The sequence below is a fragment of the Heteronotia binoei genome, chromosome 11 (assembly GCF_032191835.1).
Source record: "Heteronotia binoei isolate CCM8104 ecotype False Entrance Well chromosome 11, APGP_CSIRO_Hbin_v1, whole genome shotgun sequence".
Taxonomy (NCBI): Eukaryota; Metazoa; Chordata; class Lepidosauria; order Squamata; family Gekkonidae; genus Heteronotia; species Heteronotia binoei.
Genome location: NC_083233.1, coordinates 77,752,522 through 77,778,061, shown reverse-complemented (window position 1 = coordinate 77,778,061; position 25,540 = coordinate 77,752,522). Strand labels below are relative to the sequence as shown.

General features: G+C 46.9%; 1 protein-coding gene across 3 annotated transcripts in view; it reads left to right on the top strand.

Annotated features, from left to right (window-relative positions):
- The window catches only part of ATP2A2 (ATPase sarcoplasmic/endoplasmic reticulum Ca2+ transporting 2), a 66,948-nt gene extending 46,027 nt beyond the window's left edge, over positions 1-20,921 (top strand). The window contains exons 11-21 of one of the 3 annotated variants that reach the window (XR_009555980.1): positions 631-762; positions 904-1,026; positions 1,290-1,508; positions 5,035-5,370; positions 5,795-6,015; positions 7,342-7,544; positions 8,248-8,333; positions 8,615-8,748; positions 11,819-11,936; positions 12,061-13,874; positions 19,996-20,921. Coding sequence is in view for 2 of the 3 variants with exons in the window: in XM_060250142.1 (XP_060106125.1) it covers positions 631-762; positions 904-1,026; positions 1,290-1,508; positions 5,035-5,370; positions 5,795-6,015; positions 7,342-7,544; positions 8,248-8,333; positions 8,615-8,748; positions 11,819-11,936; positions 12,061-12,330 (1,842 nt within the window). In the remaining variant the exon portion in view is untranslated. Of the gene's footprint in view, positions 1-630; positions 763-903; positions 1,027-1,289; positions 1,509-5,034; positions 5,371-5,794; positions 6,016-7,341; positions 7,545-8,247; positions 8,334-8,614; positions 8,749-11,818; positions 11,937-12,060; positions 13,986-19,995 lie in introns of those variants that run through there. The other 2 variants (XM_060250143.1, XM_060250142.1) reach the window with 2 other exon arrangements.
- Positions 20,922-25,540: the final 4,619 nt, after the last annotated feature.

The window sequence follows — 25,540 nt, the reverse complement described above, 5'->3', positions numbered from 1 at the left end:
TCATGGGGTTGGAAGGAGGTGACTTGATACTTGTTTCTTGCAGTCAAAAGGCAAAGCAGTAGTTTTGGAGTGGAGCTTAAATGTAGGAGTGAATTAATAGCAAGAGGGCCCAGGAGAAAAAACCTGAGCAGAAGGGGGTTGAAAGTAGACTGACCTGCCCACGCTTCTCAGGGCAGAGACTTGAGAGGATTGATAGAGTTCAGATGCTGCTGCAACAGGATAGGTCTGCTGTCTGCAAAATGTCAGAATTTAAAAGGCTCAAAGTGTAGCAGACTGTAAACAAGTCAAAGAAGCAGCTATTTGTAAAGAAAAGGACTAGTGCAGTTCAGAGAAAGTACCAATTCTGCTTTATGAAATGTTCTTATAAATCCAGGGGGGTTTTTTGCTAAATTTTGTGGAGATGTTGGTTTCCCAAGCTCACAGAAAAGGTTGCCAACCTCCAGATGGCACCTGGAGTTCTCCCACTATTACAGTGGATCTCCAGATGTCCAAGATCAGTTCCCTTGGAGGAAATGGCTGCTTTGGAGGGTGGGACTCGATGGTCCTGCAGAGATCCAGGTATTTTCCGACCCAGAGCCACCAGCCCTATTAACAGATGTGTCTTATTTCTTTTTTTTCTTTTTAATGAAGGGAAAGGGCGTCTACGAGAAGGTCGGCGAAGCTACAGAGACAGCCCTCACTTGCCTGGTTGAGAAGATGAATGTGTTTGACACGGAATTGAAAGGCCTGTCCAGAATTGAACGAGCAAACGCTTGCAACTCGGTCAGTAGTTCTACAGTGACGCTCACAAAACCGGATGAAACGAATCTCCTTTTGCACAAGCCCATTCCAGTGCAATTCTGATATTACTACTCTTCTCTCCTCCCTCCCCGCCCCCCCCCCCCCCCCCCCCCGGTCTTCCAGGTGATAAAGCAGCTCATGAAGAAAGAGTTCACTCTTGAATTCTCACGAGATAGGAAGTCGATGTCTGTGTACTGCACTCCAAACAAGCCCAGTCGGACAGCCATGAGCAAGATGTTTGTTAAGGCAAGCGTGCTTGGGAAGTAGTGGTTGGTAATCAGCTCAAAAGCAGCATGGCTCCTGAATTTTTGCCAAAACAAATTTGCAGCGCAATCTCGCCCTTTTCTCCCCCCCCCCCCTCCATAAATCCAGGTTTAGTACGTCAGCTCCTGGAGCGGCCGAGCTGCTGCTTTGTGTGTTCTCTTAATGGTTCCGTGTGAGGGAAGGCGAATGACTTGACTCGGCTCTCACTGACGAGGCTAATCGGTTTGTGCATTACGCTCCTGCAGGGCGCTCCCGAAGGTGTGATCGACAGGTGCACGCACATTCGAGTGGGAAGCACTAAAATGCCTTTGACGCCGGGAATTAAGCAGAAGATCCTGACCGTCATCCGAGAGTGGGGCTCAGGCAGAGACACTCTGCGTTGTCTGGCTCTGGCAACGCACGACAATCCACCAAGGAGGGATGAAATGAACCTGGAGGACTCTGCAAACTTCATTAATTACGAGGTTGGTTTGGTGTGAGGTTTTTTGCTGGAGCATCATCTCTGCAGCTGCGTAGCAGCAGTGCCCTCCGCTGAGAGAACTTGCGACCATCTGCACAAGGGAGGAGTGAAGACTTTCCTTCTAAGGCAGCCTGGATGGTGTGTTGCCCTTTAGCTCAAGAGACTTTGATTCACGTCTGTCGAATCACCGACTCAGTGGCCTTATCTAGGGTTGTTCTGCCTCTCTGCCTGCCTTCCCCACCTGCAAAATGGGAATGGGGCTGATTAATGTCACTGTACTGTTGTGAGGATGACCGCCAATTAAATTTAAGTACTACTGTTACGGTATCAGAAAATAATTCCCTAATGGTGGTGGCCAAATAGAGCACTCCCATTGGCTGATGGGTGCATTCAACAAACAAATGGTCCATCATGTGTCAGTCATCACCTCCGGGTTCCTGTTGGCTGACTCCCCTATCCCCTGCCTATTGGGAACACTGAACAAACTGCCAAAACAGTCTTACCTCAGACAGATGCATCTCTGATGCTTCTCTGGGTCCTCTCCAACTGGCCTCAGAAAGGACTGCCGCTCTACTGCAGCCTCACAGAGCGTTTCCTCAGAGGCCATGGTGATTGCCTATTCCTGTCACTTCCTCCTTCCCTCAGCTTTGCTCCAGGACAGACAAGGAGTGGGCCACTGGGGGAGCTGCTAGCCGGAGGCTGTTGCTAGGCAACCACAGTTGGCTCTCTCAGTAAAGGGAGATGCTTCAGGTGAATATAATGCCACAGAGTCCACCATACAAAGCAGTTATTTCTTCCAAGGGGAGAGAGATTTGTTGTCTGGAGTTCAGTTCTGATCCCAGGAGATCTTTAGGCTCCTGGAGGTTGGCTACCCTGGCAGCACCCTCTTGGTGATGATGCCATCTGACTGGCATGACTTAACTGGGCCTGGCTGCTTGCTCCTGTTTAACAGCAGCCCCCCTATGGCAGGCAGTGTGACTTAGCAGTTGCCAGCTCCAGGTTGGCAAATTCCTGGAGATTTGAGGGGTGTAGCCTAGAGAGGTTTGAGGAGAGTTGGGACCTCAGAAGGGTACAATGCCCTCAAAAATCCTCCAAATCAGCCATTTCCTCCTGGGGAGTCACTGTTGCCAGTCTCCAGATGAGGGCTGGAGAATCACTCACATCTCTCCAGATGGCAGAGATCTGCTCTCCTTGAGGTGGGGGTGGGTGGGGAGTGAATGCCTTCACTTGGGTGAGTGGGAAGACATCCAGGGGGAGGGGGGGCACTCGCCCAGAGCCTCATTCCAGAATCAGTTGTCTTTTTCTTCACAATAGGCCTTATTCCTACTAAAATCCTAAGATTATTGCACTGGAGCAGGGCCTGTTGCCTCACAGAGCTCTGGTGCTTGGGGGGCAGCAGTTGGAGGGGTTCTGGCGTTCTGGCCTCGCTCGTGGACCTCCTGATGGCACCTGAGTTTTGGCCACTAGGTGACACAGAGTGTTGGACTGGATGGCCCACTGGCCCGATCCAACATGATTTTTCTTATGTTCTTATGCATAACATGGGAACTTGGTGTCACAGAAGGGACTGTGGCTCAGTGGAAGGCCTGCTGTGTTGTATGAAGAAGGTCCCTGGAGAGCTGCTGCCAGTCTGAGTAGGCAATAATGGTGTTGATGGACAAAGGGTCCGATTCAGGATAGAGCAGCTTCGTGTGTGTTGCTCTGCAGTTTAAATAACCATACAATAGGTCGTAGGTGTCAAACATGCGGCCCGGGGGCTGAGCAACTTGCCCTTGTCCGCTTCCTTCTCCTTTTCTGTTGCTTCCTTCTGTATCTCAGCTTGCTTTGCAAGGCTTGCTATAGCACACAGGAGCTACAGAGCAAAACCTCGGGTGGTGAGAACCAGAGAGGATTGTGAGGCACTCCAAAGGGATCTGTTGAGGCTGGGTGAGTGGGCGTCAACGTGGCAGATGAGGTTCCATGTGGCCAAGTGCAAAGTAATTTTTTTTAATGATTTTTATCCCGCCCTTCCCAACAAGTGGCTCAGGGCGGCTCACAGCACAAAGTTCCACATAAGTACAATTTAAGCATAAAAACAGTTAAGATAATTAATACATATAATATTTTAAGACATTTAAGCCATTTAAAACATTTAAAACATTAGGGACAGCAACCTCTATTATAACTACACCTGGTTTCTTGTACCAGCTAGTCATAAGCCAGCCGGAAGAGGGTTGTCTTACAGGCCCTGCGGAACTGGGCAAGGTCCTGCAGGGCCCTCACCTCTTTCGGCAGCTGGTTCCACCAGGAGGGAGCCATAACAGAAAAGGCCCGGTCCCTGGTAGATTTTAAGCGGGCTTCTTTTGGCCCGGGGATAACTAGGAGATTTCGAGTTCCCGATCTCAGTACTCTCTGGGGAACATGTGGGGAGATGCACATTGGGGCCAAAAATCCCAGCTACAAATACAAGTTGATGGGTGTGAGCTGGCAGAGACTGACAGAGAGATCTTGGGGTCATGGTAGAGAACTCACTGAAAATGTCAAGACAGTGTGCGATTGCAATAAAGGCCAACGCCATGCTGGGAATTATTAGGAAGGGAATTGAAAACAAATCAACCAGTATCATAATGCCCCTGTATAAATCGATGGTGCAGTCTCATTTGGAATACTGTGTGCAATTCTGGTCACCGCACCTCAAAAAGGATATTATAGCATTGGAGAAAGTCCAGAAAAGGGCAACTAGAATGATTAAAGGGTTGGAACACTTTCCCTATGAAGAAAGGTTAAAACGCTTGGGGCTCTTTAGCTTGGAGAAACGTCGACTGCGGGTGACACGATAGAGGTTTACAAGATAATGCATGGGATCGAGAAAGTAGAGAAAGAAGTACTTTTCTCCCTTTCTCACAATACAAGAACTCATGGGCATTCTATGAAATTGCTGAGCAGTCAGGTTAAAACAGATAAAAGGAAGTCCTTCACCTAAAGGGTGATTAACATGTGGCATTCACTGCCACAGGAGGTGGTGGCGGCTACAGGCATAGCCAGCTTCAAGAGGGGGTTAGATAAAAATATGGAGCAGAGGTCCATCAGTGGCTATTAGCCACAGTGTGTGTGTGTATTCGGCCACTGTGACACAATGCTGGACTGGATGGGCCATTGGCCTGATCCAACATGGCTTCTCTTACGTTCTTATGTTCTCCATTGGTTGAGGCTCCACCCTCTCCTGGTCCCCTGGGGAAGGAAGGAAAGAGCCAGAGCTTCCTTGGGCCAGTTCCTTGGATCCCATGGGAGAAATAAAAAAAAAGCACCTGTAAGACCAACAAGTGCTAATGTTTTATTTCAAGGTTTTGTTTTTTAAAAATATATTTAGTCATATTTGTCTGCGTTCTTTAAAAAGTTTATCTCTGCTACCTAATCTTAAATAGGTACACACATGGCCCGGCCCAACAAGGTTTCATTTATGTCAGATCCAACCCTCATAACAGTTGAGTTCGACACCCCTGCAATAGGTGATATGGAAAACATGACTTGAATTGCCATTCTTGCTTTAGACCAATTTGACCTTCGTCGGCTGCGTGGGAATGCTGGATCCCCCCAGAATTGAAGTGGCTTCGTCCATCAAGCTCTGCAGGCAAGCCGGCATTCGCGTGATCATGATAACCGGGGACAACAAAGGGACTGCGGTGGCCATCTGTCGTCGCATTGGCATCTTTGGGGAAGAGGAGGATGTCACCACAAAAGCCTTCACTGGCCGCGAGTTCGACGAACTCTCCCCGGCTGCCCAGAGAGACGCTTGTCAAAATGCCCGCTGTTTTGCCCGTGTGGAACCTTCCCATAAGTCTAAAATTGTCGAGTTCCTGCAGTCTTTTGATGAGATCACAGCTATGGTAAGTGTGTTGGGGACAAGTGGCAGGCTGCAGCCCCTTGCATGAAGGAAAATCTAGCTGCCTGAGTGAAGAACAACGTATGCTCGTTTCAGGGGAGCGGTGGGTTTATGTGGTTGATGTTTATTTGAGGTTAAATCTGGAAAGGTAGCTTGCAATATGAAGATAGAGAGGCTGATTGCGTGAACTGCCGATGGGAATACGTTTAGGGGTGGGGTCTCAGCTTTTGGTTACTAGAAACGGGCTTCAGTTTGCAGATTGTTCTGACGTTGTAGCAGAAGTAAGCATGTCCATGAGCACGAGTCCTTGAGTTCTTTCCCCAGCCAGTCCCCTAACCCTCATGCCGGGGAGCCTGTAGTTCAAGCAGAGTTAACGCTTTGGGCATCGGCATGGTCCACTGTGTCATCTTTCAAACATTGTGCTTCAGACTGGCGATGGTGTAAACGATGCCCCAGCCCTGAAGAAAGCAGAGATCGGAATTGCAATGGGGTCGGGCACCGCCGTGGCAAAGACAGCTTCAGAAATGGTGCTGGCGGATGACAACTTCTCGACAATCGTAGCTGCTGTGGAAGAGGGCCGTGCAATCTACAATAACATGAAACAGTTCATTCGCTACCTCATCTCTTCAAACGTCGGGGAGGTCGTCTGGTAGGTGCAGCAAGCATTAGAACAGGGGTGGCCAAACTTGTTTAACGTAAGAGAACATAAGAGAAGCCATGTTGGATCAGGCCAATGGCCCCTCCAGTCCAACACTCTGTGTCACATAAGAGAAGCCATGTTGGATCAGGCCAATGGCCCATCCAGTCCAACACTCTGTGATACACAGTGGCCAAAATTTTTTTTTATATATATATACACACACACACACACTGTGGCTAATAGCCACTGATGGACTTCTGCTCCATATTTTTATCCAAACCCCTCGAAGCTGGCTATGCTTGTCGCTGGCACCACCTCATGTGGCAGTGAATTCCACATGTTAATCATCCTTTGGGTAAAGAAGGACTTCCTTTTATCCATTTTAACCCGACTGCTCAGCAATTTCATCGAATGCCGAAGAGTTCTTGTATTGTGAGAAAGGGAGAAAAGGACTTCTTTCGCAAGAGCCACATAGAATAAACATCATATGTTTTGAGAGCCACAAAACATGTACATTAGGCGTTTGAGAGACAGGGAGGGAGGGAAGCTGGGGGAGAGGGATAGGTGGAAAGAAAGCAACTTTAACTTCAAATGCATTCACAAGCCACCAGATTTAAAGAGAGAAATGCCTTCTCCAAGCCAGCCAACAGGGCAATGGGGGCTTCAAGAGCCACACAATCTGTGTGAAAGAGCCACACTTTTGGCCACCCCTGCATTAGAACATAAGAAGAGCCCTTCTGGATCAGGCCAGTGAAGAGTCTGTGTAGTCCAGTGCTCTTGGGGACTGAGCAAGTGCACTTGCTTTGCTCAGTGGAATAGTGGGGGCTTGGGAGAAAATACAGTCCAAAGCAAGTAATCAAGCGACTTGAGGAATCCCACCTGTCAGGATGTGTCTAGGAAGCTGAAGGGGGAATGCCATGCCAGAGCTCGCCCTTTTGATTTGTGTTCTTGGTATGATTTCTGACCCAGGGTCTCGATTATCTCCAAATCCCTTTATTGGCATGGAGTCTTGGTTATCTCAGATCCAGAAAACTTTTAAGCACAAATACTTCCCCTTCACAATTCTTTTGCTATTTGTGGGAAGGTCTCCGGTGCACGTAGTTTCCCACCCTGTTACGCACAGGACTGAAACTCTTTCCTACAAGCAGTCTCCGTCTTGGTCGCGAGACGTTAGTGCTAAAAGCTGGAAGGGCAGCTGCTGATTTGGCTCTGAAGAACTCTCACCTGTAATGGCACAAATTGTGGCCAAGTGGATGCATGGGGGGACCTGAGCCTAACCTCTCGCCTGTGACAAGGAGTTAAAGTATTCAGGATGCGTTTTGGTTTCTTTGGCAGTATCTTCCTGACTGCTGCTCTGGGTTTCCCTGAAGCTTTAATTCCCGTCCAGCTGTTGTGGGTGAATCTCGTGACTGACGGCCTGCCTGCCACTGCCCTGGGCTTCAACCCCCCTGATCTGGACATCATGGACAAACCTCCTCGCAATCCTAAAGAGCCCCTGATCTCCGGCTGGCTCTTCTTCCGTTATTTGGCCATAGGATGTGAGTATATCTGCTTTGGCTTTGGCTCTGCGGGAGCTCAGGTGGAACTGAGCAGCTACTGTTCTTCCCTTACGATCCACCGCTGTCTGTCCTTTTCTCCTCGTGGCTTTAAAAGCATCAGAGAATCCACCCAGCGTGTGTGTGTGATGGTGGGGTGGCTCATGGCATTGAAATTTCCTTGTGTGCTAGAAGTTGCCTGAACGTGTGTGACTGCTGCATCCTTTTTTTCCCTAGTCCCTTGACATTTTTGTACTTGCTAATGTAGTCAGCAACGAGACCACTTCTCCCTTGGTTCTTCGGCGATGCCACTTAAATTGAGTCTGTAAACCCCCCCCCCCTTTCTTTTTCTTTTTCTTTTGTAATCAGCTGCGCCTTGGGTCTCCGACCCACTAGGAATGGCTGTGGCTAAAGGAAGCAGCACACTTTGTGTCACTTTGTGTGCGAGTTGTGGTTTTGGGGAGGGTATGCGATTGACCATATAAAAAGCTCAGCTATGGCAGCCATAAAAAAAGAGAGAGATGTGATCTTGGGAAGTGTCAGTTGTAGTGAATTGGGAGATTGAAATCTAAGCGTGGCTCCTTAATTACAGGAAATGAGCAAAGGTTACAAGTAACCTATTGTACGGAGGGGGAGAGGTCAGCCCGCAGCACAGGTGCTCCGTTGTTTGGTCTGCTAAGATGTGTGCTCTTTTTCTCTCTCGAAGGCTACGTTGGAGCTGCTACCGTGGGGGCTGCCGCTTGGTGGTTTATTGCTGCTGATGGTGGACCAAGAATCACCTTCTACCAGCTGGTATTAATTTCCTGTTCAATATTTCAAAAACACAAGCATGGTTAGAGTTTTGGAGCAGAGCTTACATTCTCAGAGAACAACTGACTTTGCTTTTATTGTTGAGATATCAAAATGGCTTTTTAAGACACCACCAGTTTTTTACCAATGCCAAGATATAGTCTATCCAACTAATACTTTAAAAAAAAACGCGGTTGAAGTGTAGTAGCTATGTTTTTATATAGATTATTTTGATCAACAAGACGAAAGTGTAGTTAGACTGACTTGTGTATTGTGTCTTCCAGAGCCATTTCCTGCAGTGCAAAGATGAAAACCCAGATTTCGAAGGTGTCGACTGTGTTGTCTTTGAGTCTCCGTATCCTATGACAATGGCTCTTTCTGTCTTGGTCACAATTGAGATGTGCAATGCCCTCAACAGGTGAGCATGTTTGAAACAGAAAATGAAAGGATTTCCTTCCCTTTCCTTGATTGATAGTTTCCAGCCTCTGTGCCATTGGTGCAGCAGAGTGAGAACATAAGAATATAAGAGAAGCCATGTTGGATCAGGCCAGTGGCCCATCCAGTCCAACACTCTGTCACACAGTGGCCCAAAAAGCTAGGTGCAAGAGGTCCACCAGTGGGGCTAGAAGCCCTCCCACTGTGCCCCGCCCCCCAAGCACCAAGAATACAGAGCATCACTGCCCCAGACTGAGTTCCAATGATAAAGGTAAAAGGTAAAGGTAGTCCCTTGTGCAAGCACCAGTTGTTTTCAACTTTGGGGTGACATTGCTTTCACAAGGTTTCAACAGCAGACATTTTACAGGGTGGTTTGCCATTGCCTTCCCCAGTCATCTACACTTCCCCCCCAGCACGCTGGATACTCGTTTTACCGACCATGGAAGGCTGAGTCAACCTGGAGCCGGCTACCTGAACCAGCTTTCGCTGGGATCAAGCTCAGGTCGTGAGCAGAGGTCTCCGACTGCAGTACTGCAGCTTTAGGCTGTGACTAATAGCCACTGACGGACCTCTGCTCCATATGCTTATCCAATCCCCTCTTGAAAGCTGTCTGCGCTTGTAGCCACCTCCACCTCCTGTGGCAGTGCATTCCAGTGAGTTTTTAAATGCAGAAAATCCCACCATTAAAATTTATTCATATCCATTGAGGAATTTTCCAAGCTGGAGTTTATGGAATTCAGAGGTGGCTTGAAAAGATTTATAGGCCTGGAATTGGCTGGACTATGGGATGGGTGGAACTGGCATGCCTCTTGATTACCGGCAGCAAGAAAGGAAAGAAAGTCTATCTTGTGCTGCCTTTGAATGTCCCAAAGGTCACTGCCTGGTCACTGTCAAAGATGTAGTGCAAAATTAAGTTGACCTCTAGCCATGCTCAGCATGGGAACTGTTTTGGCTGGGGAGGACTGAATGTCACTTGCCCACTCACGGCCGCCCGGCCGCCTTGGTACCTCTGCAACTGCCAAACAACTCAGGCCAAGTTTCCGCTGGCAACCGGGCAAGGAGAGGCTCCACCCCTAGAGACTATGAAAGCCCAGTGCTTCAGAATGGTGCTTAGCGGCCTTGCTTTTGGGAGTGCTGTGGGCACATGTGGTCTTGCCACTGGTCCACTGAAGAAAGGAAAGAAATGGCAGAGCTTTCAAAGGACCCGTGAAAAGGAACCAATAATGTTTCACACATCCTAGTCTCATCTTCATCCATTGCAGCCGATTTTAGTAGTGACTTAAAAAAAAAAATTGTTGGGGTTTTGTAAAGGGCCTTGGGAGTCCTGTCATAAGAACATAAGAGAAGCCATGTTGGATCAGGCCAGTGGCCCATCCAGTCCAACACTGTGTCACACAGTGGCCAAAAAAAAAAAAAAAACCCCAAGTGCCACCAGAAGGTTCATGAGTGGGTCTAGAAGCCCTTCCACTTTGCCCCTCCACCCCAAGAACAAAGAATACAGAGCATCACTGCCCCAGACAGTTCCAGTAATATACTATGGCTAATAGCCACTGATGGACCTTGCTCCATATTTTTATCCAGTTCCCTCTTGAAGCTGGCTATGCTTGTAGCCGCCGCCACCTACTGTGGCAGTGAATTCCACATGTTAATCACCCTTTAGGTGAAGAAGTACTTCCTTTTATCCATTCTAACCCGACTGCTCAGCAATTTCATTGTATGCCCACGAGTTCTTGTATTGTGAGAAAGGGAGAAAAGTACTTCTTTCTCTCCCCATGCATAATCTTGTAAACCTCTATCATGTCACCCCGCAGTCGACATTTCTCCACGCTAAAGAGCCCCAAGTGTTTTAACCTTTCTTCATAGGGAAAGTGTTCCAAACCTTTAATCATTCTAGTTGCCCTTTTCTGGACTTTTTCCAGTGCTATAATATACTTTTTGAGGTGTGGTGACCAAAATTGTACACAGTATTCCAAATGAGACCACACCATTGATTTATACAGGGGCATTATGAACATATGAAGCTGCCTTATACTGAATCAGACCTTTGGTCCATCAAAGTCAGTATTGTCTTCTCAGACTGGCAGCGGCTCTCCAGGGTCTCAAGGTGAGGTTTTTCACACCTATTTGCCTGGACCCTTTCTTGGAGATGCCAGGGATTGAACCTGGGATTTTCTGCTTCCCAAGCAGATGCTCTACCACTGAGCCACCGTCCCTCCCCTCCCCTTATGATACTGGCTTATTTGTTTTCAGTTCCCTTCCTAATAATTCCTAGCATGGTGTTGGCCTTTTTATTGCAAACATACACCGTCTTGACATTTTCAGTGAGTTACCTACCACAACCCCAAGATCTCTCTTTTGGTCAGTCTCTGCCGGTTCACACCCCATCAGCTTGTATATGTAGCTGGGATTTTTGGCCCCAATGTGCATTACTTTGCACTTGGCCACATGGAACCTCATCTGCCATGTTGACGCCCACTCACCCAGCCTCAACAGATCCCTTTGGAGTTCCTCACAATCCTCTCTGGTTCTCACCACCCTGAACAATTTAGTGTCATCTGCAAACTTGGCCACTTCGCTGTTTACTCCCAACTTCAAATAATTAATGAACAAGTTAAAAGAGCATGAGACCCAGTACTGAGCCCTGCGGCACCCCACCGCTTACCGTCCTCCACTGCGGAGACTGCCCATTTATACTCACTCTTTGCTTCCTATTAATTAGCCAGTTTTTGATCCACAAGAGGGCCTGTCCTTTTACTCCATGACTCTTGAGCTTACTAAATTCAAATTGTAGCTTAGCCATGTCCTCGGTTCAGATTGTAGCTTAGCCATGAGTTCATTTAGGTGACTTAAACAAAACTGTCTTTCACAGCCTATGTGCCTTCTGAAATAAATGGACAACAATACCGGTCTGCCTTGCTGGATCTTTCTAAAAAGCACTTTATGCATGAATGTTTGCGGGGGTATTAGATGTACGGCAGGCCTGGTGTGGGTTGCCTGGCACGGAACAGAGCAATATGGAGCTCTGAAGCCTCGTCTGCGCTGTTTCCTTGCAGCCTGTCAGAGAACCAGTCTTTGCTGCGGATGCCTCCCTGGGAGAATGTCTGGCTGCTGGGTTCCATCTGCTTGTCCATGTCTCTTCATTTCCTCATCCTCTACGTGGAGCCACTGCCAGTAAGTATGCAAAGACGCATCTTGGGGGAGAATCTCAAGCCCAGAGCGTTTCATCTTCTCTCTTTGCCTCCTAGTGCCGTGAAAAAAAGGCTTGAACCGTTCCTTTTTCTCTTCCGTTCCACAGCTGATCTTCCAAATCACACCCTTGAATCTGACCCAGTGGCTGATGGTTTTGAAAATCTCACTGCCCGTCATTCTGCTGGATGAAACACTTAAATTTGTGGCGCGTAACTACTTAGAGCCTGGTAAAGATAGTCTGCCGCCTGCCACCAAACCGCGTCCTCTGTCCGCATGCACTGAAGGGATTTCCTGGCCGTTTGTGTTCATTACCTTGCCCTTGGTTATCTGGCTGTACAGCACAGACACTAACTTTAGCGACATGTTCTTGTCTTGACCTGAAGTGAATAACCGTTTGACAGAGAGATGTTTAACTTAAATCAAATTTTTTTTTATTGTTTAAAGCAATTTGTCTTATTCTGCTGAATTTTCACATGAACATATTTGCCGGTGACTGAGGTTTCATATTCCTAAATTTTTTGGGTTTTCTTAATTTCCACCCCGACTCCAGTAGGGGAGCGGTATTCCCCCCCCCTTCTTTTATACACAACTAGGGTGTCCATTGACATGTACAGAGAAATTAACACTATTTTATGCAAATATTTTTTGTAGAGGAGAAGCATGTACAGTGTTCTGTTTAATAGTTAACCCATCCTTGTAAAAACAAAATAATAGTGTTTTGCGGGACTGGGGAGGGGGGGGGGGGGAGTACCAGTGGACACTATTTAGCAAGCATCAATTGGTAGCAGATTTTAGGGAATGAATGTTTTTTCTTTCTTTTTTTTTTTTGCGTGTCTTTTTTCTCTCAAACTAAAAGCATGCAGTTTTGTGTGTATTCTGCATGGTCATCTAATTTGTCATTCAGTTGGGCTTTTTCTGCACTGGGCGGAGTATACTGCTACCTCAGTATTTTTTCCCTACCCCCTCCTTTCTGTTCTTCTTCCCATCTTTTCTTCTCCACCCCCTTTCCGTATTTTAGGTTCTGACTTAATTTTGTTTACACCCATCTTAATGCGAGGCGCGTCTGTTCTCGCCAGTGCAGAAAATAACCCTCCCAGGAGCAACCTCTTAATGTTGTGCGGTGGTGTTTCCCCCCACCCCCATCTCCGCTTAACACAAGTAGGGATTTTTTTTAAAAAAAAAAATATTTATTTAAAATGTCTTACGTGTATTGTAACAGCATTATTTCACCGGCATTGCCTGTTCTGTGTGGGTGGGGGAGAAGCAGAAAGGGAGATAGATGGCTGCCAGGATGGACTTCTCAAACGAGGGGGGAAAAACCATAAAATTAAAAAAAAAAACACCTTTTTTACTGAGAGATTTCTACGGCTGTCTTTTCATATTAAGCCCTAGGAAACTGAGTTCCTTTTTAATTATCTTTTTTTTTTTTTTTTTTGCGTGTGTCCGACTTTCCTTTTTTTCTTTCTTTTTTTGGTTCTATTTTTAAATCTGAGCATTTGGTAACGGGCCTTGGAAGCAAACAACTCAAATTAACCCAGCTGGAGTTCTCGCTGGGTTTTTGGTTTTTTTTGTTAAACCTCTAACTGTCAGTGACACATCTTGGAGCATAGCCTGCTGGCCACGTTCTTCTAGCCTGATGTGGAAAAGTAACCACGTTTCTGTGTGTGTGTGTGTGTGTGCGCGTGCGTGTGTTTTGTAAAATCTGTAAATACCACATGACCAAATGAACATATTGTATAGAACTATTTTTTATTTTTAATGTGGCACTAACCACCGTCATTCTATTAAGATAAATGTTAGCGCATGATGTTCGTGTTTTGCCCCTCCAAACTGAGTCCTGTACCAACAACATGTAAGTTCATTAACAGTCCTAACTGTGTGGTGTTTCTCTCCAATGCCTTCCAACATTCATCGACTGAAGTGAGTATTTCTTTCCCATTTCACCATTCCAGTGGTGATGTGCTGGTTTTTTTTAAAAAAAAAGCATATGCTGTATACATGTCAAAGAATAAAATGCTAATTTTTCCTCCATCCCATGCTGCGTTTTGTCAGATATTCTGCTGTGCTACATTATTATCACCACTCTTCACACCCTTGCATCCAGTAAGCGGAAGGCCCTGACGACTTGAAGCGCCGAGGGCATTTGTGCCTGCCGTTTCTATCCGCTTAATCTTTAGAACTGACCTAGTGGGAGCAGTGCCCTGAGAGGCTCAGGAAATTGCCGCTTTTGTTCCGAAATTGCATTCATTTCTCCATTAGCAACTGTCGGCATCTCTAAAAAAAAAAAGGCTTTGTGTGGTGGAAGCTCTCCCAGAGCCTTGAGTCATAGGGTTATTTTTCCTACTCCCCTCCCCCTCCCCCAAAACGAAGAGAAACAGAGGTATCCAGATTCCAGACCCCAAGTTGCTTATCATGAAATGTAGCTTTGGTAGTATTGGAGCGCTTCCCATTTTGTTCAGAGGTGTTGCCAGCTTGTTAACAGGTCAAGGTTCTTGCAGTTAGATTTCTAGGCAGGCTGCTCGTAACAGGACAGTTCCTTGATGGCTTCTACCGGGCAGAGCTTTTAATGTGCTGCAGCGAAGCAGTAGGGAGACAGTAGCCTGGCTTCATGCATTCATCACTTTCTAGGTCAGTCTTGTTGTTTAGAACAGGGGTGTTAAACTCGTTTGTTATGAGGGCCGGATCTTCACCTTGTCGGGCCGGACCATGTGTGTGTCATAAAATGTAATGCCAGGTAGGAGAGATATAAACTTTATAAAGAACACAGGCAAACACACACCCTCAGCCTAATCCAGCTCACTGGCTTGTTGAGCCTCAGTCAACAGAAGGAAGAGAGGCTTGGCTTGGTAGCTCTGCTGTGCAATTGAGAGAGCCTGGCAAATCTAGCTCTCCTTCCCCCCCCCCCACTTTCTCCCCAAGAGAGGAGCTTTGCTCTGTAGCTCCTGGCGAAGCAAGTTGTGATGCAGAAGGATGCATGAATACAGACTATCCCTCAATGGGAGTATGATGTGCTGAGATGGCTGCAAGGTGGACTCGTAACAGAAGAGTGGTTGAGGCTGAAGTCTATGAATTATAGTAGAAAGTCAAAGAGGGAGAAGGAAGCGGACAACAGTGAGTCGCTCATGGGCCTGATAGGAGCCCTCTGGGGGCCAGATTCGGCCCCCAGGCCACATGTTTGACACCCCTGCTTCAGAAGGCTAGATTCAACTTAGCGAGAGCTAGGGCAGTCTGTCACCATGACAGGCACGGAACACTCGATGGATTCTTGACTGCGAAATTTCAGAAGCTCCACAGTAGACCATTAAAGCTTTATGGGGATGGAGACCAACACCCATGCAAGCATTCAAAACCACGCCTCGAACTTTTATGAGTTTCTTTGCGGTTTGGTAGTGGCCAGCCTTTTGGCCAAGTTGCCAAACTCTTTAATCTGTTCTTCAATCCCAGCTCCTTGACTTGTCGCGGCTTTCCCTCTGGGTCTGTTGACCTGGGGAACAGGTGCTAACCCAGTGCTAGGAGAGGCAGGTCCAGCTCACATGGTATAGCAGGTCAGTGGGCCTCCTTGCAGGACAGCCACAAAGCCTCCCTCCCATTAGCTAGCCACCCCCCAGTCTACCAGCTCTCATGACTTCACACAGCAATCTGACCCTCTTTCAGATGCAGGAGAATCGCACAGTAGAACAAAACATCCAGTGCTGGACTCCTTCCTCTGTAGTCTGCCAGGATGTAGCCCGTTCCTTCACTTTATTTGCCTGTGTGTGTAGACCAGGCCTTCAGCGTCTTCCAACTATTCTGCATCATGACCTTTGCTATGGATCACCCCTTTAATAAGCGGCAAAAGAGCATAGGCGTATCACTAGATGAAAGACAAGCCCGGTGCTCGTAGGAATGTATTTGGCTGAGTATTTAAAGAGCTGCCCTTCTAAACTTGGGGACTTGACCCGCTGTGTGCTTCCTCTCTGTCACATTTTGGTCCTGCTTTCATAAATCTAGATTTCTCCAAACTTCAGACTTTTCTCTTATGATTTATGCCAGTTATAGGGTTTAGGGGATCAGGGTTAATTCTCTCCCCCATTCATGTCACTAGTTATAGGCCTTGCTGGTCTGGATCCTGTTTCATACTAGTGGGCTGCACTGAACATGGATTAATGGGCATTAGTTTGTGTTTCCCTCATTTCGCACAAAGCGAACTTCTGACAGTCCTAGGCAGTGTTCCCTCTAAGCTGCAGAGTCTTGTGAGCAAAAATTCTAATTTGTGAACTACTGGCATTAAAGTTGTGAGCTACTGCTGAAGTCATCCTTCCTGAGCTAAGACAAACGTGTGTGAGATAGAGGCTAAAAATCTGAGTTAGCTCATGCTCACGCAGCTTAGAGGGAACACTGATCCGAGGATATCTCGCTGCTCATACCCCCCCCCCCGCATCCCAAAGAAAGTGCCTTGCAGAGATGCCCATTAGAGGAAGACCTGGCAATGAATTGTAGGGGCGAAGGCAGAGAAAACCCTGTATGTGTCTCTAAGCGTGACTGCATGCAGAGACAAGCATAACCAAATCTAGGCATAAAACCCTGCATGAGTTTGTGACGCATTCATTGCAAGACAGGTTGCAGCACAGACAAACAGGATACAGAAATGGCTCTCCATTTGCCCATCCAGGTTTTTAGTTTGGTGGATATATAGATCCTTTCAAAAAATAGAGCAGCTCCTGTTGGGAGATGATTCTTAATGTTTTGGTGTATACATTCTGGCTTCTGTCTCGCAACGCTTTCCAACTTTAGAGAGCCAGTGTGGTGTAGTGGTGAAGTGTGCGGACTCTTATCTGGGAGAACTGGGTTTGATTCCCCACTCTTCCACTTGCAGCTGCTCGAATGGCCTTGGGTCAGCCATAGCTTTCATAGAGCTGCCCTTGAAAAGGCAGCTTCTGGGAGAGCCCTCTCAGCCCCACCCAAATCACAGGGTGTCTGTTGTGGGGGAGGAAGATAAAGGAGATTGTGAGCTGCTCTGAAATTCAGAGTGGAGGGCAGGCTATAAATCCAATATCAAATTTGCTGTGATGCATCAAGGAAGTTTGTATAGCTTTCGATAAGAGCTGCATAGGACAAGCCACAGCTGCGGAGTTAGTCTGCACGGCATAAGGTCAGTTCCTACCTTTGCCCATCAAAATGGAACTCCAGCTGCAAGGTTCAGGAAGACCATGACTTGAGATCTTGGGTTGAAAATGCTGGGTTAGATAGCCAGTGGTCTAATCAGGGATTCATATGCCCATTTTTCTCAAGCAGTTCTGCCTGTTGGAATAGAACCCACGTAGCTAGCTGGGTCAGTGGTCTCACAAAAGCATAGCTCGGTTAAATGTGTTGATATGAGCAATTTGCAGCCCCCTCCCCACTTTCTGCAGTATAAATGCATCCAATGTTCACAGGACTGAGACAGGATTCCCAGAGTTTTTCCTTTAAAAAATCAGTGTTTACTGTTTTCGCACACAGCTTACCTCGCAGTCACAATCCTGTTCCCTCCGCAGCGTCCGGTCGGATTTCCCACCATCTGCGCCGGAGTTACAGGAAGTGCCGCAGCTTCTGCGTAGCAAACGTAAACTGGGTTTTAGCGGTTTACGTTTGCTACGCAAAAGCCGTGGCACTTCCTGTAACTCCGGCGCAGATGGTGGGAAATCCGACCGGACGCTGCGGGGGGAACAGGATTGTGACTGCGAGGTTAGCTGTGTGCGAAAACGGTATTTGTCTCATTAAGGGTCTTTAAAAAAAATTCTTGCGTAAAATCCCTAAAAGATTGAGTGGCGCTTTTTAAAAGAATCATTGGCCAGGGGGCCTTTAATGTGTGGTGATAAGATGCAGTACAGCAACCTCATAGTGTCTTCCATAGACGCATCTGATTAGAGATGACTTGGGTGAACAAAGGGAGAAAAAGCAGGGACTATCACAGAGTGGGCAAGGCATAGGTAAAACAACCCAAATTGTCTGTCCTTGCACCTGTCTCGTTGATTTCTTGCACTTCTTAATCACTGTTTCCCTAATCTCTGCTAATTGCAATTTTTTTTTAAATTAACAGTCAGCATCAAGATAACCTACATACTTTTAACAACACAAACTCCATGGGGCTTGGGGAGCCAGAAATTCTACAAAAGGCAGCTTAAAAAAAAAAAATTATAATGCAGGGCTTACTGCCTGAATTAGTTGAGACCTTTTCTCTGATCCTCCTCGTCACCGCTACCCAAGATAATTCCTTGGTGGCTATTGGTCCACAGCCCTTGGGTTTATACATGATGTATGTTTTAAAAAATGGGACTTGGGTGCTGTATTTGGGGAAGGAGGGAAAACCAAGATCCTGTAACGTTTACTGTAATGCCCAGAATACCTGTAAGCAGGGGTGGAATTCTAGCAGGAGCTCCTTTGCATATTAGGCCACACACCCGATGTAACCAATCCTCCAAGAGCTTAAAAGGCGCTTTTTTGTAAGCTCCTGGAGGATTGGCTATATCAGGGGTGTGTGGCCTAATATGCAAAGGAGCTCCTGCTAGAATTCCACCCCTGCTTGTAAATAATTTCCTAGGTGCTTCTGATTGCTTTCTAAACCAGCGGCATATCCTTTTCAATGGACTTGGCACCTGGGAAATCCAGATGACATGACTAGAATTCGGCATGCACAAGAAGACACTGAATAATCAAGCAGTGCGGAACACTGTTGCCAGGGAAAAGCGGATAGATCTGGCCAGCTTCCTTGGTGCCCACACAGGAAATGCATAGAAGTGGATGGATGAAGCCAGTTCCCACCCCCACCCCCCAAGCGTGACAGCTTTTGCAAAAACCAAGTGAAACGAATTCTTTGGTTGTCTGAAGTTTCCAAAGACACCTTTAAGATCGTTACAGGCTTCTGGTAGGTTTGGCCAAAGCGTGCCTGGCTCTTGGGGTTTGCCTGGCTCTCAGGCAAGTACATCACTTGAGGACGCTCAGTTAAATGCGGCTAAAATGCAGGGCCTTCTCTGAGCAGAAACGCAATTCCAGCTGGCTTGGTGTCAGGGGTGTGTGGCCTAATATGCAAATGAGTTCCTGCTGGGCTTTTCCCACAAAAAAGCCATGTGGTGACCTCAGGGGGTGTGACCTAATATGCAAATGAGCTCTGGCTGTGCTTTTTCTACAAAAAAGCCCTGCTAAAATTAATAGCAAGAGCCCCGTGGCGCAGAGTGATAAAGCTGCAGTACTGCAGTCGGAGCCCTCTGCTCATGACCTGAGTTCGATCCTGGCGGAAGCTGGTTCAGGTAGTTGGCTCCAGGTTGACTCAGCCTTCCATCCTTCCGAGGTGGATAAAATAAGTCCCCAGCTTGCTGGGTGGGGGGAAGTGTAGATGACTGGGGAAGGCAATGGCAAACCACCCCGCAAAAAGTCAGCTGTGAAAACATGAAAGCAACGTCACCCCAGAGTCGGAAACGACTGGTGCTTGCACAGGGGACTACCTTGACCTTTTTAAAACGAATAGTGCTGTGTACTTTAACAGGGCAGTCAGCAAGTGATGCAGGTGAATGTTCTGTCCAACCTTCAGTTAGTTCCCATAGCAATAGCAAAAAATAATCCACTTTGAGTTGTGGAAGGGAAGAGCTAAGATCTTGGAAAGGATCTGTCCGAAGCAACCTGCTGCAGGCCTGGCCAAAACTTTTAAGGGAATGCCTGATCTGCAGGACTCTTTCCGTTCCTTCCTTATGCAATAGCTCCCCAATCAAGATATTTGGCATTTGGGTAGTCTCCAGTCGTCAAATCCTCTGACATCATCTCCCCAGGCTAATTTAGCCGGTGGGGTGCTTCAACGAATACTCTCCTAGCTTTTAACTGACTCGTGGCTTTTCTATTGACTTGTGTTCTCCCACTGGAAAAATGGGAAACCAGCAGTCAAACTTTAATATTTCCCACTATCTCTGAGGCTATTAATTCCTGTGGTTTGTTTAAAGCTTTGCTTTTATTAAGTCCTTTTTATCCATCTTGCTAACTAACGTTACCTTTCTCTGTTTCTCTTTCTCTTTTTCTTTTTTTTCCTTTACAGCAAAACTGGAGTAATCTCTTAGCCCTAAGCAAATTTTTGCAGAAACGTAAGATTAATTTTTGTTGTGTGCATGCGTCTTTAGCTACGCATCTACCGAAAACATCTGCATGAGTCTTGTAAATGAATACAGAAACAAAATTCTTTCCCCAGGGAGGGAGGAAAAAAATAGAACTGAAAAGTCGTGTTCTGTGAAGGAAGTGTGTGGTGCTCTTGAAGCTTCAGTTCATATACAGATCTACAAATGTGCAATATAGTTTTTAACTGATTAAAACAGACCACTCCACAAGGAAGTTTTTGGGGTTCTTTGCTGCATGAAGACGACAATCTCCCTAAACTGCTAAAGCAAGAATTAAAGAGAGTGGCGATCGGCCAAGTTTTATTCTCCTTTTTTTCATATTCCGTTGTGTAAAATGTCATAGTTGTACAATATTGGACTGTAATGCATGCTTTTCAGTTGTAAGTAGCCGATAATCTCTTATTGTATCTTAAACAGACCACTTTAAACAGCTCTGTACAATATGCAATTCTATTTATACAGGTTCATTGACAACGGTACTGTTGTTGAATGTTTGAGAAATTGTTTTAAAAAAACCCAACAACCTTCAATTCCATACCTTCAGCTTTTTAAAACAAAAACTTGGAGTGTGCAAATAGACTTATTTTGCACTGTAATAATGTAACTTATTTAATTCTAAAGCCGTAGACACACACGTTGGTGCAATACACATGTTGTGATGGCGTTTTATCTTAACAGCAGCAGAAGCCCAATCATGAACTTAGTTCATACAAGCAGCATGTGTGACCTTTCTTTTTTTTTAGGAGTTGTAAATAACATTTGGTTGTTCTGATTCAATGCCAACAATAACGAGCATCACACCTACCATCCTGGTTTCAGGTAAAATAAACTTATTCTATGATACACAGTTGGTATGTTGTTTGGATCAACTTCCTTTCGCCGACCAGTACATGCAGCTTTTGAGTGCCTGGTTCTTTCTATCAGGCGTCCCCAACGTGATACCCGCCACTGGGGCCTATCAGGTGTTGTTAGAAAAGATTTCAGGTTTTCACGGCTGGCATCATCATTAGGGTTTGTAGAATCTTTCGGGCTCAAGTGCCGTGTTCTACTGGAGAAAGTTTTTCTTCCAGACGTTTCGTTCTCAGCTGCGGAGAACATCTTCAGTGGCGTTGCACAGCAGCCAAGAAGGTCAGAGCGCCTGCTCCGGCTGCAATGCCACTGAGGATGTTCTCTGCAGCTGAGAGCGAAACGTCTGGAAGAAAAACTTTCTCCAGTAGAACACGGCACTTGAGCCCGAAAGATTCTACAAACCCTAATAATGTTGTTAGAAAGTGGGCAGGGAGAGGTGGAGCTTTTGCCCAGCAAGACTTGTGATTGGCTATGGAGATTTTTTTTTTTAAATGTTGCTTTGGCAGCTGTTGCCATCACGGCAAAAGGGGCTTTGCTGTGTGGCTCAAGGTAAGCCGCGACAGCCGTTTTTTGGCTGGCTCTACCTCCAGCAGCCAGTGTTCCCTCTAAGCTGAGTTAGCGTGAGCTGGCTCACACATTGTTGTCTCCGCTCAGAAAAAAAATGGCCCCAGAGCACAATCGTTGATGCAGTAGCTCACCACTTGAATGCCAGCAGCTCACAAAGTAGAATTCTTGCTCACAAGACTCCGCAGCTTAGAGGGAACATTGCCTGCAGCCACCGTTTTGTGACTGTGCCCGACACATCCCGTTAGAATTCCAAAGACGCTTGCAGGCTCAAAAGAGTTGGTTTGTTTATTTGATTTATATTCCGCCCTCCCCGCCACGGCAGGCTCAGGGCGGCTCACAAATTAGAGGTCACACAGTTACATTTGTGTGATCAAATAAAACTAACAATAAAAACATAAACACAATTACTAAAAACATCTACTTGTGCTGGTGTCATGGTTTCAGGCAGCGGTCTGAATGGTGGTTAGCCGTTCTAAGAGGTCCTAGGATCGCGATAGTGTGAAGAGGTGGACGGTCGGTGATGTTTTTATGGGCCAATCCCACTGCGGCAGATGTTGCCATGAAAATGCCTGGTGGAAGAGTGCCGTTTTGCAGGCCCTGCGGAACTGTGGAAGCTCTCGCAGGGCCCTGATCTCTTCCGGCAGCTCATTCCACCAGCTAGGGGCAGCAACGGAAAAGGCCCTGGCTCTCGTTGATTTGAGCCTCGCTTCTCTGATGCTGGGAACTGTCAACAGCTTTTGAGAACCAGACCGAAGTGCTCACTGGGGCATGTGCGAGTTGGAGACCCCCGCTTTATATGCTTACTAGCAGTTACATTACACAGAATAAAATGCTAGAATTTTGAACTCTGTACCATGTGCGGTATGGAGGTGGGTTGCATTTTTAAAGATCGTCTTGCTATTTTTTTTTAAGTATATAAAAAATATGTGTTGCATCATGAGCTTTGGTGGACTGAAGTCTGCATGCAGTGAGAGGGGAAGCCACAGAACGCCATTCTGTTCCTGCAGTGTTGGCTGGATTTGGCTTACCAACCCCCAGGTGGGGCCTGGAGACCTCCCAGAATTGCAGCCGATCTCCAGACAGATCACAAGAGGGATAAATGAAAATTTAAAAAATAACAACTGTGATATTTTACGAAAAACAACTTCAGTTTTTAAAGGTTTGAGCTATTCAGGCCTGGGGAAGGTCAAGGAATGGAACAGGACTAGATTTTGTAGAGCCCTTGGATATTCTGCTCTAAAGAAGCGTGTTGAAACAGGTGTTTCAGCTACCCTGTTTGCAGGATCGTGACTCCTTATGCTAAGAAGAAGACGACCGCAAATGTTTACCTTGCCCTTCTCTCTGAATCAGAGACTCAGAGCGGCTTAGACTCCCCTATATTGGGGAGGGACGGTGGCTCAGTGGTAGAGCATCTGCTTGGAAAGCAGAAGGTCCCAGGTTCGATCCCCGGCATCTCCCAACTAAAAAGCATCCAGGCAAGTAGGCGTGAAGAACCTCAGCTTGAGACCCTGGAGAGCCGCTGCCAGTCTGAGTAGACAATACTGACTTTGATGGACCGAGGGTCTGATTTAGTATAAGGCAGCTTCATATGTTCATACATTACAAGATAATGCATGGGATAGAGAGGGTAGACAAAGGTCTCCCTTTCTCACAATACAAGAACTCATGGACATTCAATGAAATTGCTGAGCAGTTGGGTTAGAACTGATAAAAGGAAGTACTTCTTCACCCAAAGGGTGATTAACACGTGGAATTCACTGCCACAGGAGGTGGCGGCGGCTACAAGCATAGACAGCTTCAAGCGGGGATTGGATAAGCATATGAAGCAGAGGTCCATCAATGGCTATTAGCCACAACTTATCGTTGGAACTCCGTCTGAGGCAGTGATGCTCTGTATTCTTGGTGCTTGTGGGGACACAGTGGGAGGGCTTCTAGTGTCTTGGCCCCGCTGGTGGACTTCCTGATGGCACTTGGGGGGTTTTTGGCCACTGTGTGACACAGAGTGTTGGACTGGATAAGCCATTGGCCTGATCCAACATGGCTTCTCTTATGTTCTTATATCTTCTCCCCCCACAACCAACACCCTGTGAGGTGGGTAGGGCTGAGAAAGCTCTCCCAGAAGCTGCCCTTTCAAGGACAACTGCGAGAGCTATGGCTGAGCTAAGGCCATTCCAGCAGCTGCAAGTGGGGGAGTGGGGAATCAAACCCAGCAAGGCTGACACAAAGACTGATACATTTGCTTGGCCTTTTGCACTTCGATTGCTTTGGGTGACCCTGGAAGCAAAGAGGATGGGGCAGTCTCCAGCAACAGAAAGGAGTATCATGTTACAGGACTGTGTTGATTACCACTGAACGATATTGGTGTTTATGTGAATTCAGAAGAAGATGACCACGGATTTATACCCCACCCTTCTCTCTGGAAAGAGCCCCGCGGCGCAGAGTGGTAAAGCTGCAGTACTGCAGTCGGAGCCCTCTGCTCACAACCTGAGTTCGAGCCCAATCGAATGCGGAAGCTGGTTCAGGTAGCCGGCTCCAGGTTGACTCAGCCTTCCATCCTTCCGAGGTTGCTGGGGGGAAAGTGTAGATGACTGGGGATGTCAATGGCAAACCACCCCATAAGAAGTCTGCCGTGAAAACGTGAAAGCAACGTCACCCCAGAGTCGAAAACAACTGGTGCTTGCAAAGGGGACTCTCGTTACCTTTTTCTCTCTGAATCAGAGTCTGAGTGGTTTACAATCTCCTTCATGTTCTTCCCCCACAACAGACACACAATTGTATTAAGGTTTTTCAAACCTTGAAAAAGTTGGATTTGTTTTTTGTAAAAATATCACGGCTGTTACGGTTTAATTTTTATTTACCCATCTCCAGCTGACGGGTCACTTCCCTCGTGCACAAAGTGGCAGTTTGGAGTGTGGGCTCTAACACTGCGTCCTTACTGAGACTCCCCAGGAATTTTCCCAGGCTGTAGCGGTGGACTTCAAGCAAGGAGATGTGGGTTCAGGGCCTTCCATGGTTGAGAGACAGTGGCCATCCAGATACGCAGTGTCTCTGTGAGGCGACAAGTGGGAGAAAGGAGCCCAATGTCTGCTTCTCTCCACTTCTCAGAAGAAGGGCAGAAAAATGTGGCTGAGGTCTGTAGAGAGAGGTGTCGATTCTTGGTTCTTGAATGCTCGTCATGTTGGCTGGAGCCCAGCGAACTCTTAGGAATGTGTCCTTAAAGGGGGTTGAATATGGTTCCCAACCATTTCTAAAGTGGAGGAGAATTCCGCAGGCAGTTTGAGAGACGGCCAGTCGTCATTTGAAGGAGCGGCTTAACTCTAAATCCTAGCAGCTGGTCTCAGCAGGGTCTTCCTTCTGGTCCGGAGGCTGCTGGAAATGCCCTCTTCCCTTCCTCTGTGCTGGTGTGATCTGTCAGTCTGGGAGCTTGGGTAGGTCTGCATTCACTCACTCCCGTAGCATTTCTTAAAATGTTTTGCTTTGTATAACGAAGAGCCTGTAAGACGTTTTAATAAACTACCTTTCTCAATTGATTTTTTTTTTAATGGTATGACTGATACTGTACACTTCTCAAAAAGGGGGAGAAGGAATCCTAAGAAGGAGAGCCAGTTTGGTGTAGTAGTTAAGTGTGTGGACTCTTATCTGGGAGAACCGGGTTTGATTCCCCACTCCCCCACTTGCAGCTGCTGGCATGGCCTTGGGTCAGCCATAGCTCTGGCAGAGGTTGTCCTTGAAAGGACAGCTACTGTGAGAGCCCTTTCAGCCCCGCCCACCTCACAGGGTGTCTGTTGTGGGGGAGGGAGATAAAGGAGATTGTGAGCCGCTCTGAGACTCTTAGGAGTGGAGGGCAGGATATAAATCCAATATCATCATTCCCATGCTGGGAATTATTAGGAAGGGAATTGAAAACAAATCAGCCAGTATCATAATGCCCCTGTATAAATTGATGGTGCGGTCTCATTTGGAATACTGTATACAATTCTGGTCACTGCACCTCAAAAAGGATATTATAGCATTGGAAAAAGTCCAGAAAAGGGCAACTAGAATGCTTAAAGG